Genomic DNA, 12,948 nt, shown 5'->3' with positions numbered 1-12,948 from the left:
TAGGAGATTGAATTTTTGTTTGAGAAAAGCTTCTATAGAGCTGACAATGATCATTTCAAGGTATCAACATGCATATCTGTAGTTACTCAGATCCAAGTTAAGTGTTCACAACTTATTTTAAGATCACATACTGGGGGTTGGGGATTTAGCTCAGTGGTAGAGCGCTTGCCTAGCAAGCGCAAGGCCCTGGGTTCGGTCCCCAGCTCCGGAAAAAAGGAAAAAAAAGATCACATACTGAAGAGGGAAGATAGATATGTATCCACACATATGTAACCCCACACACACCTGGGAATTCTGGATAGCCCAGGCCCAGGGATCCATAGACTATTTAACCCTCTTGCTTCAGTCTCAGGTGTACGTCATCATGTATAGCTCATGGATGAGTTTTCAAGAAACATTTTTACTCTTGGTATGTATTTATATAGACGTGCCTCATATGCTACTCTGATACTGCTTTTGCAGAGAGAGAAGAGTGATTTTTCTGGACAAACGAAAGCTTCTAAATTTTCCGCAATTTTCTCCTGTTTTCTGTATCATGTTCTTAGTATTTATAGTATGAATGAAAAGCTATTTATTGAATTTTCTAAAAGGATGCCTTTTCTTCCTAACATAGGCCATTAGCAAGGAATAAGAGTACCATAAAAGTAAGTCAAACTTTATGTTTTTTTAAAAAAATTCAGATGTAATAGTAAAGGGTAGAGGCAGAGAAATAAATGAACTGGAGAATATTTTCATTTTACCGGTAAATATAACTTGTTTTGTTAAGGTTTACCAGAAAGTCCTGGGAGTCCAGGAGGTCCTGGGATTCCAAAGCCTGGTTGACCTGTTAATGTAAAAAAAAAAAAAAAAATCAAATAGATAATAATGGCTGATTGTTGAGGTTTCTTCTAATAACTCTTTTTTTTAACAGAGTGAATATCTTTGTATTTACTTTCATCTTTGTTAACATTGCTTAATTTCCATTTTTTAAATCTTTATTAACTTGAGTATTTCTTATTTACATTTCGATTGTTATTCCCTTTCCCGGTTTCCAGGCCAACATCCCCCTAACCCCTCCCCCTCCCCTTCCTTATGGGTGTTCCTCTCCCCATCCTCCCCCCATTGCCGCCCTCCCCCCAACAATCTAGTTCACTGGGGGTTCAGTCTTAGCAGGACCTAGGGCTTCCCCTTCCACTGGTGCTCTTACTAGGATATTCATTGCTACCTATGAGGTCAGAGTCCAGGGTCAGTCCATGTATAGTCTTTAGGTAGTGGCTTAGTCCCTGGAAGCTCTGGTTGCTTGACATTGTTGTTCATATGGGGTCTCGAGCCCCTTCAAGCTCTTCCAGTTCTTTCTCTGATTCCTTCAACGGGGGTCCTGTTCTCAGTTCAGTGGTTTGCTGCTGGCATTCACCTATCTAATAACTCTTATATGTTATATCAAACATGCTGAAGATTGACTTATTTTTAGTCCCCTCTCTCCTTAACCCTGTTCTCACTCCATTCATTTTCCCCTGTCCTCCCCACGTATTCTTTTCTTGGACAGACCCAGGGCTTGCACAAACCGGAAACATGTGTTACCACTGAGTTAATGCTCTTCTCCAGAAGACCACTTCTAACATAGAAGGGTTGCAATATAAGCAAACTATAGGGATCGGAGTTTCAGCTCAGCTGCTCTTGCAGAGGATCTGGGTTTAGCTCTCTAAAGCCACACGCTGCTTCAGAACCAGTTCCAGGGCATCTGACACCTTCTTCTGGCCTCTGAGTTCACCAGGCAAGCACACGGTATTCATACATACACGCAGGCAAAACACTCAGACACATAGAAAACAAACTTATTTGGAGATTGGTATAGGATTATTCCTTATGTTATCACTATATAATTGATATTTATCAGTTATTCTAGAAAGGAAGCTACAGAGCTGGCAGGATGGCTCAGTGGGTAAAGATGCTTTCCACTAAGACTGATAACCTTTAGTCAGTCTGCAGTCATTTTGAAAAGAACACACACACGCACACACACGCACAAGCTGTATATGTGATGACCCGCAGAAATACTTTGTACATAGATGAAATGCATAAATAAATTACAGGTTGAACAAAAACAGGTTGAACAATGAAAGAAACACTTGGAAATGGCTGGGTCAGTTCTTGAAAAAGGAAGTGGACAATATAAATAACTTGTTCAGACAAAAGCAACTTATTCAACAAACATGAGCTACTATCTTTTGGATGCCATTAAAGAATTAGGAAGGGGAACCGTAGAAAAGTAAAAGGAAGGCAGAGTTTTACTATAGTTTTAAAAGGACCAAAGAAGGCCATGAGGAAATTAGAAAATTAAAAAGAAAATGAAACAAAGTCTCTAGTACCTGGTTCTCCCTTTTGTCCTGCTGGTCCAGGAATGCCATCTTGACCTGGCTTGCCTTTTTCACCAGGAGGTCCTGGTGGTCCAGGACGCCCTCCACCACCTAAAGAAAAGCATTCCAGTTATCCTGACCCTTTCAGCTTCCTTCCACATTCGTCTCTAGTCTTCCTATGAAAGCTCCAAAGAATTCTCCCTAAAAGTAACAAAGTGGGCTGGAGAGATGGCTCAGTTGTTAAAAGAGCACAGGTAGTTCTTCCAGAGGATTCGAGTCCCAGAATCCACATCAGGTAGCTCATAACCCCCCTGTAATTCCAGCTCCAACATACTGACACCTATAGCCTCCATGCACACCCCCCATAAAAACAGACAAAAATCTGAAACCTCAAAGAAACAAGAGCTTCTGAAAGGCTCCTCTAAATCTTACAGAACAAAGAATAAACCAAGGTGATGATGAGCATAAATAATAATATAACTCATTTTAGTATAATTTCAGAATAGTCAAGAGGAAAGGTGTAAGGAGCGACGAGGTGCTTTACAGGTATGGGCCAAGACAGGGGAATTACTTAAAAGTCAATACACAAAATTATTGCTACAACTTAGCCTTCAAAGGGAGAATTACCCTCCCCAGCAAATGTGAGCCTGAACAATAATGCTTACTAGAGATAAATTTTGGTAATCTTAAAATGAAATTTATTCAGTTCATGCCCAATATGAAGTGATAAGTGAATGAGCACCATTTTTCTTCTTCAGAGCAAAGAACAGATTTGACTATGAAAAACCTTAGTCTTACAGAACAGCAACACTGTCTGTCTTCATACTTACCTACAGGACCAGGTTCTCCTGGAAGGCCAGGGTTACCAGGAGGACCATTCATACCCTTTGGTCCAGGAAGCCCTGGTGTTCCTAGAATAAAAGCCTCCGTTTGAGAATTAAAAAAGTAAATTCCTTTATGAGCTATAATTCAAGCTTAAATTTAGAGAATTAGTATTGAAATAATAATAAAGACCAAAAGTGAATCCAAAACATGCTGATGTTTGCTGGATCATTTCAAAATAATTTGACAGGAATTGATATGTTCATAAATATAAATATAATTCCAATGATACTGTACTGGTAACAAAGTTTTTAGTATTCCATTCAACACTTGGTTTTAAATACAATCATCTGTTGTTGGACATGATTTTGTTGCCAAGGTTTAGGTATAATTAATAAAGTGGCTATGGATGTTTTGCATTGCCAAGAGTGGAATTTCTAGGTCAGACTAAGATTTGTTTTGTGTTTTGTTAAAAAATTAGTGAGATACTATTTCAGATTTAAAAGAGCAATGTATGAGATAGCCAGTTGCTCAGATCTATGCACAATATATGTTGTAATATCAATTGTTTTTAAAAAACAACATCCACAGAGTTAACCATGTGATTTTAATGTGTTGATTTCCATAGTTTATGACATTGCTCACCTTTTCATGTACTGACTGGCCATCAGCATATATTATTTTGTGAAATATCAGTTCAATATTTTTCTCATTTTCAAAAATTGGATTATATTTCTTCATATTGAGTTATAGGAGTTATTTATATTTGCCAGATTCCTCCCTGTCACATATGTCAATAGTTTTTAATCTTTAGATGTCCTCTTTTTTTTGTAATAGCTTCCTTTGATAAGAAGCGTTTTACATTTTACTTAAATTAAATCTTTCAATTATTTTCTTTTGACGTTATTGTCTTTTGTATTTTAAGAAAACTTCAGTGATGTCCAGAGAGATGGCTCAGCTATTAAAGGATTGGCTCACAGTGAAAACACTAAGCAACCTTCTTTAAGTAGCCTTTACTTTCCATAAGTGAATGGTAAAGAAACTTTATTCAGGTCATTTTATTGCATAACATGTATCTTTTTCTATGTTCTCTTATATTACTAACTTACTAATCTTTATGCAAGTAGCATACCACCTCAGTCACACACCTGGAGATCAGCAAGTGCAAGCACACTCACAAAGCTTTTTCAGTGAAGGGTTTCCTTTCTCCATACTATTTTGAATATTCAATCCCCTTTCCACTTTAGAATTAGTTTTTAATATTCTCTTTCTATTTTTTGACTTATTTTATGTGTATGAGTGTTTGCCTGTAGTGTGTGTGTGTGTGTGTGTGTGTGTGTGTGTGTGTGTGTACTACATGAGTGCCTATTGCTCTGTAAAGTAAAAAAAAAAACTGTCAAATGGCTCCGAACTAGAGTAACTGAGGGTTATGAGCCAATATGCAGGTGATAAATATTGGCATGGGTCTGCTACAAGAGCAATCAGTTCTCTTAACCTATGAGAGAATGCACTAGCCCCTGTTTTTGAATTGTTTGGGTTATGAACTGGAATCACTTTGAATTGATGGGCCACTCTTGTGACAACTCAAATTAAAACATTTCTATTCCATGAATATGCTATATGTATCATAATATTCATAATATACTTATTTTCATTTAATATAATTATCAAATAATATAATTATTTTCATTTATTTAGGTATTTAAATTTTCTTACAGAATGTTATATTATTTTCAATGAACAGACAGTACAAACATTTCATTAAACATACCCTTAAATACTAGAGGTACTAGAGGCCATCTAAGATTGTATAAACATACAAGGGTCTCTTGCTTTCAAACAATTTTTAAAAAGCTCTCAAAAACATATGAAAGTGAACACGAGCAGTCAGCATTCGGAGTGGAGAAAAAAATGAAGTCTAGCTAGAAGAGCAGTGTTTTCATTTTCTATTGTTTTACAAGAGATTACACCAAAACAGTCGTGCCAATCTTTACTCAGTCTCTATAGGAAATAGTGCAGGCAAAGCTGGGGCAAGTCTTCTGTTTAGTGATTCAGATAAACGAATCTGTATCTGTGTGGCTCAGTTCTTATTTGGAAACTTCAAAGAAAGATCAAATTCGAGCCTACTCAAATTAGGTGTCTTGTGATTACAGAACTCAAGTTGGCATTTCTTTGGACGATTTTTGGTGAAAATCATTCTTTTGCAGGCTCCTCCCATTCACCCCCTCCAGATCTTTTCCATCTGAGTAAGGGAGATCCTGTCTGAAATCTCGTACATTTGGACTCGCTCTGATTTGCCTTCTGCCATGAATTGGAGGAAATGCTCTGCTTTTAGACAGCTTATTTGAGGGCTGGAGAGATGGCTCAACAGTTGAGAGCAGTTGTTGCTCGTGTCGGGGGTCTGGGTTTGATTTCCAGCACTCACATGCTGGCTCACAACCATCCCTAATTCCAGTTTCAGGGTATCTGATGGCCTTTCTTAACCTGAACAGGTACAAGTAACATATCTAGTGAATATAAATATATACAGGGAAAAAACTCACATACATGAGATCAAATAAATCTAAAGAGCTTACATGACTATATGAGACACGCAGAGCATGTTTTTATATTAAAATAAATCAGTTTGAGAGTTTTCTATTTTCGATGTCACCCTCCATCAGGACCTAGATTAGTCTTTGATTCAAAAACAAGGAACTGCACATATTCATGGGGGGTGCACCTTAGAAATCAATGATATAATTGAATAATAAAGGGACAATAAAAATTTCTAATGAATGACAGCAAATTGTACTGGCAATATATTTTCATAGATGAAAACATTACATATAATATTTCAAAGGAAATAGCTCCACAATCAGCACAAATTAAAAGGAAAGCCCATATACAGGTCTAGGAGCTACACTTAAGGCTAAGGACAATGAAAATTGCCCAATGTAATAAAGCCTAAATTCCAACAATATAAGATCAAGTTGATTCTCAGGAAATGAATGACTTGATATAATAGTCAACATTTTTACAAAGAAATTTAAGAGAATCTGGAATCCCTATACATAGCATCTATAACATTCAGTGAATGTGATAGTTTGAATGAGCATAGCAGGTGCTCTACCACTGAGTTGCTTCTCTAGCTTTTCAGCAACTCCTAGAACAGTGATCTCAATGTGAATCTCCTCTGAAGGCTTGAGAATTTGAGTTCTTAACCCCGACTTGATACTATTTGGGGAGGCTTAGGAAGTGTGGTCCCTATGTATGCTTGATCCTTCTGGTGTTAACAGTTTCTTCATGAGAATTTGGAGTAGACTCATTGAACATATTCCAAGCCACAGTTCAGTGTATTAAAGGAAAGGTCCCGTGCATTTTGAGAATGAGATAATCTACAACCTCCTTTGGTGTTTACATGGAAAAAAAATAAACACAAAGGAGTTGTAGCTTATCTCATTATATATACATACATATGTATATATTATATATAATGACTCAGTTTTAAGTAATTATATGTCATATTACCACTTTTCATTTATGGTTTGTAAGACCGTAAGTCTTTAAATATTTGATGAAAAAGCATTATATTTTGAGAGTTCATGACAAAAAGTGAACAACTTCTTGAAAAAAACCACAAATCTTTTAAAACACCCATTTTAGAGTTAGCAAACAACAGCTTTGGAGCTGAGATTAAAAGAACTAAAATTATTTAAAAATTAGTACACAAAAATTCTATACAATGATTTCTTTTTAAAAAGAATTATTTTATGTATGAGTATAAACTGTAGCTGTCTTCAGACACACCAGAAGAGGGCATTAGATCCCTGTATAGAATGCTGTTTGCTGCCATGCGGTTGCTGGGAATTGAACTCAGGACCTCTGGAAGAGCAGTCAGTGTTCTTAACCACTGAGCCATCTCTCCGGTCCCCACAATGATTTCTTTTATGAAATGAATCCACAATCTTTCTTCCTTCTTAAATACACAGGGGAAGATCACAAATGAGCTGTTGCTGAAGTTTCTAGACACCAGCAAGTCAAAATTTTGTTTACGTTTTGTTACATTTTTGAGGTAGTCGCTAAACAATCCATTTTGTAAAGCCCTGGTTCTTCAAAAATACTATGAAGGTGACATTAAAATTTCCCTTTAAAATAGCTCAACTAGTTTACTCCACAAATTTAAAATGTGACAAATATTTAAAGATGCTTCCAAAAGAATTTAATACTCTATGGAACTAATGCAGGGAGTAGAAGGTATTGGGAGGGTAGTCTGGCAAGAGTGATGAGGGTAAAAGAAAATGTTTGAAATTGGTTTGTTTGGTGGACTCTTAAGTCTATATATATGTACAAGTATAAACTTATTCACAGACCAGAATACTTGCGTACTTTTTTCTACATATGTTATACTTCCATTTAAAGGTTAAGAGAAAAATAACTAAAGACCTATCCATGCCACTGTGAAATTTGGAAGCCAAACTAATATTACACAGAAGCCATGAAGCAAGAGATAAAGCAATCTACTGGACTACCGTGCTAAGTCTCTTTGCATGAATGACTCAGTTCTTGTCCTCTGTATGAACACTGGAATTGTTCTACCAACAGCTTCCAGCTGCATGCCTATAGAGAATCAGCAGCAGGCAAGAGTACATGATCACATGCAAAAATAGTAAAGGCTCCACCAAACAACTGTCTCTGCCCACAGGGTATTGTCCTGCTGAGTCAACAACACTCATTCTCTCATTCTCATTTTAAATAAATAGGTATGTGAGCAGATAAAAGGTTAACATTCTACCTTGATGTTATGCTGCTAGCCAGTACAGGACACTAGTCTATCAAAGAAGAGGTTGCTTCCAATACTAATTAGAGTAGAAAAGAAAGGAAAGGAACACCTACCTGGGAATCCGGGCAGGCCGGGTTGACCTTTTGCTCCAGGGCTTCCTGGTAAGCCAGGCAGACCAGCCTCGCCCATAGAACCTTTGATACCTGGGTTTCCTGGATATCCAGGCAGACCAGGTTCACCCTGAAAACATAAATAAAGACAAAACCAAAGTCTCTTGATGACGTTGATTGTAAAACAACAGACTATTATTTATAAGGCTTTTACTATGTGCTAGAAATTCTCCTGAGTGTTTTATACAAATTGCTTCCAGTAATTATCACAGCAGTTTGGTGAGATGCATCTGTCATCTCCACTGATAAATGACATGGCCAAATCTCAGAGAAGTCAAGAGCCGGAGGCCTTTAGTAAGTAGCTGAATTAAGATTTGGACTGAAGTCTATCAGATTCCAGAGCTCAGGCTATTCCTGTGCTATGTGGCTATATCAGTCTCACTAATCCTTACCAAAGCTATCAGGAAAATAGCATTGCCATGTGAATGCTATAGCGATGCTGTTAGCAAGTGGTAGAATCTGAATTTTGACTTTAGAACTTGTAGTACTCACCAAAATGTTCTTTAATGCAATGTTAATGCTTATTCTAAGCCAGTAACTACACTAGGTTCTATTGAAAAAAACCTGTTGTTTTTCATCTTACCAGTTCTTCAGTGGGCATCTAATAATCTGTATCTTTCATGAAATCATTCTTGACAAGCAATCTATGTGGATCATGGGGGGCATGTAGCCAAAAATAGCTATGAATGTAGCTCAATTCAAAATAAAAAAAACACATAAGCATTATAAGACCTTTCTATCTTTTGGAAATTTCATTTTATTGTTCTTGACCATGAACTTTATAGATAGAATGTCAAAAGGCTGGATACACATGTGATAGTTAGAATCATATTCCTTCATGACTGTGACAGTTTCATATATAAATTATAAATTTAATTTCATTCAAAATGTATTTGTGGCCATAGGCTATACACATATTGCTATTTTTCCTCAATGAATATTTGCATTATATTTCTTGCAGCATAGACTTTAGAACCCCTGCCCGCTTTAAGAGTTTTAAAAGTTTTCCTCAATACTGATGCCAGCAGTGTACCACTATCATAAATGTTGACCCCAGTACTCACTGCTTTGCTCATGACAATCATAGCTTCCTCAATAGCACAGTAAGTGTTCAATATTGTTTAGAGAATGTCTCCTTCTTATACTTGTTTGGGTGAATAAGATTTGCCATTTGAAACACTTGTATTCTATAGTATGGTAATAGTTTTTTAATTAGTGATCCATTTCCTTACTTTTTTCTTGACCGTTAATAATGTTGGACCGAGCATGTATGTATTGTTTTCTGAACCTTTATGAATCAAACATATGGCATATTTTGGGGGCACCAAATAGGTATCGAGTAATAACTTTGCTAGAATTGGTTTCACAGTAGATGTATATGCAGATAATCTAAGTGCTCTATCATGGAGCTTTGTCCTAGCCTGGCCTTAACTATTTATGAATGAATTAAATATATATACCCAAATAAAACATAAAAAGATATTCTAATATTTAGTTAGGGGCAAACCTGTAAGGTACCCAACCCATTTCTATTTATGATAAGTAAAGTATGTTCAATTCTACAAATAATACCAGTCTCTAAGCTGTATTACCTCTGTCCTTTAACACAATTTTTATTACCCTGCTGGCAAGTAAATTTTAAATACTTCATAAAGATTTCTGAAATGCATTAAATTTACTAGCTTATGCTTTATCTAATATTCACTGGGGAAAGTATGAGTTTCAGAAAGGATAAGCTTTAAGGAATAAGGAGGAGAGGATTGAGAAAATCAAAAGATCAGACCAGGAGTCTCATGCATTTCCATAGGAAAACAAAATTCAAGTCAATTTCTGTTTTCAGCCAAGCTACGAGTGACTTGAATACATTCAAGCTCCACATTTTTGCATTCATTCTACCAGCTTTGATGTGGTTTTTGAAAATGAAGCATAGCAAACTTACAGAAGACTGATATTAGGACTGTTTGTAAGGTCACTGTGTTGTGTCACATCTGGTTTGTGCAGAATAGGAACTCCATTTAATACCTTTTCTCTTGATAAAATTCATACTGGCTAGCTAAGTATGTTGACCAAAGGTAGTCGTCACCATGTCTTAGCAATATTAGCATCTTATCTTCCAGCTAAATCTACATCTCAAGACATGTCTTATTTTATAGATAATATCAAAGTTAACAGGAAAGCTCATCTTTGCCTTTTTGCCTGAATTCTTAAAATTGAAGAAGCAATGTTAGTAGGAAAAACAAAAACAATAACTGGAAAATTTTTGATTGAATAGGACAAAACCCATGTTCTTCTGAGTGGTAACATTAACCATACAGTGGTAGCCCTCAGTTGGAAGCTGTAGTCCTTATCAGGTGATGCATTTTTAGTGCTCTAACCACACACATAGATGATGGCTACTACCACAGAGAAAACATTCCACTTCTACCTTAGACTGAGAAAGGTAATGAAAGATGGCCAAGCAAGGTTCTATACCATCCAGGGGCCTGCTCTCAGCTATGTACCCCCCCCCAAAATACCCTCACTCCTATGCTTACCACAGCTCTATTCAAAATAACCAGAACGTGTGTCCACCAACAGACAAATGGATAAAGGAGATGCTGGGCAGTAAATTTTAGAGTAAGCTCTAAAATAGCGAGTCACTTATGACAACATGGATGGAGCCAGGGAAGGTTATGCTCATTGAAATCAGAGAAAGATAAGCTCTGAGTAGAATCTGGTTACTAGAGATTATGGAAAAGAAACAGAAGAGACCAGCAGAGGGTTTGGGCAACTATGCAGTCAGTGCCAGGTAGCTGAAACAAATTTACATGTTTTGTAACACTGCATGGTGAACAAAATGAATAAATCTCAGTGTTTCTAAAACATAGTTTAAAAGAACCAGGAATTTAACACTGTTTTCTGGACACAGTAGGACAGTTGTCCACATGATCTTTAGCAGTTATGACAGCATGTGCAATACTCGTGTAAAGTAGAGCCAGAGAAAAAGCCCAGCAGAGAGTGTACGTGTGTTGTGGGGCGTGGACATGAAGCCCCGCCCCTTGCTAAGGAGTTAGTGGTGATTCATGGATGCTGGGAGAGGAACAGCCAGCTTTCTTCAACAAAGCAGCCCCTGAGAGGTTGCCCACGCTCTATCCAGTATATGGTCCTTCACCCATGCACAGATAAGCTCACTTTTTTAATAACAAGAAATTGGTGGGAGATAATGGAAAGAAACAATGAAGCTGATTTGATTAAAAATGCATACATGAAATTCTCAAACAATAAAAGATGACGGGAACTGTCTATCCAATGTATACTCAAATCAGAACATTATCATGTTTTATTTACTATTTTCTTATAAATGTATATAAGTGGAATGTATCAACCAAAATATAAAAGAAAATCCAAGAAAAATCAGTTGATATAGATTATTTAAATAAACGTTAGGTACGGAAATTTGTACATATTAAATGCATACATACTTACGAGTCTGGATGCAAGCATGTAATCATGATATTATCCAAGTGGAGTTACTGCCAGTATTTTCTTTCTCACTCCCTCTCTTGTGTGTGCATGTGCATGAGTGAGTGCATGACTGTGTGACTGTTTGTGTGTGTGGGTGTGGGTGTGTGTGTGCATGCCCCCTGCCCCCATTTGTTTTGTACTAACAGTGCTTTAAAATGCTAGAAGAGAGAATTCAAGACCAGCCTGGGCTACATAGTACGTTCCAGGCCAGTCTGAGTTACAAAGTGAGAATGCATATCAAAAACATACCAAAAGCAAAACAAACCAACCAAACAAAATCTACATAGCACACATGTAATATTAATTTGAACATTTTAACACGAGCAATACTGTTGATCATACGTACTCTATTGTGCCAGAGATTGCTGGACTTTAATCATCTTGCTTAAATGAAGTTTTGAACATGCTAATCAACACTGACACTTTAGCAAAATAAGGAGGAGAGAGTGTAAAATGAGTGCTTCAGGTTTTCTGTGTATTTAGTTCTTCCAACTGAGGCAGCATTATGTCAACAGGGAAAACTGATAAATAATCCTGCAAAGCTGCTTGGCCAGGCCAATTAGTACCACGCATGATTTCATACATGTATGGGAAAGGGGATGGACATAGAAAAAACACAGCCCTGTATTTAAGATGATGCTTTTAATATTATCTTTTACTGCTCAAGAAGAGATTATTTATTGAGAAAAGGGAAGGAACAGAACCTTTGCTCAGAACAAGCCTTATCATCCTGGAGTTTGTTTACTGAAGAATTAGAAATGAGCACAGTTCAAGTAAAGCTGCACCTTCTCATGAGAATAGGATTGATTACCTTTGGACCAGGAAGACCAGGGAGACCAATGCCTGAAACTCCAGGTTCTCCTTTACTTCCTTTCTGGCCAGGCAACCCGGGAGAGCCAGGTTGTCCAGGACCTCCAGGAGGTCCAGGAGGCCCATCTACACCTTGAGGGCCTGTTGAAAATATGAAATGTATAATATTTAATAGGAGAGTCTTTACTCATGTCAAACCTAAGATGAATGTGGCCTAGCAAAACTATCTTTGGAAAAAAATTCTGCAAACTGAGTATGTATAATGAGCCTCTCACATAGGCTTATGGAACAACCTATTCCTAAGTAAACTTTGCGAGTGCTAAGTTTTTAATTTCTTAAAATTCTGTCTTTTATTACTCATAACTATTTTTGTAGTTATGATGTATACATTAGGTATTTTATAGAGTGTCTTACTCTGATTCTACCAATGCTCAGGGATCATATATACTATCACTTAACTACATATCCAGACCTTATTCTTAACATCTCTTCTGATAAAAAGAGTGGGGGGGGGGCTGGGGATTTGGCTCAGTGGTAGAGCCCT

At 37.0% G+C, this 12,948-nt stretch overlaps 1 protein-coding gene across 3 annotated transcripts in view; it reads right to left on the bottom strand.

Moving 5' to 3' along the window:
- Positions 1–12,948, bottom strand: part of Col4a5 (collagen type IV alpha 5 chain) — a 203,964-nt gene that overhangs the window by 27,912 nt on the left and 163,104 nt on the right. For all 3 annotated transcript variants that reach the window (XM_006257313.3, XM_063280126.1, NM_001426996.1), the window contains exons 36-40: positions 12,406–12,545; positions 8,034–8,160; positions 3,167–3,247; positions 2,349–2,447; positions 773–823 (exon numbers count right to left, since the gene is read on the bottom strand). In XM_006257313.3, coding sequence (XP_006257375.1) covers positions 773–823; positions 2,349–2,447; positions 3,167–3,247; positions 8,034–8,160; positions 12,406–12,545 — 498 coding nt within the window. The remainder of the gene's footprint in view (positions 1–772; positions 824–2,348; positions 2,448–3,166; positions 3,248–8,033; positions 8,161–12,405; positions 12,546–12,948) is intronic.

Source organism: Rattus norvegicus, chromosome X, assembly GCF_036323735.1.
Source record: "Rattus norvegicus strain BN/NHsdMcwi chromosome X, GRCr8, whole genome shotgun sequence".
Classification (NCBI taxonomy): Eukaryota; Metazoa; Chordata; class Mammalia; order Rodentia; family Muridae; genus Rattus; species Rattus norvegicus.
The sequence above is the reverse complement of the archived record's forward strand: the minus strand, read 5'-3'. Positions and strand labels throughout refer to the sequence as shown.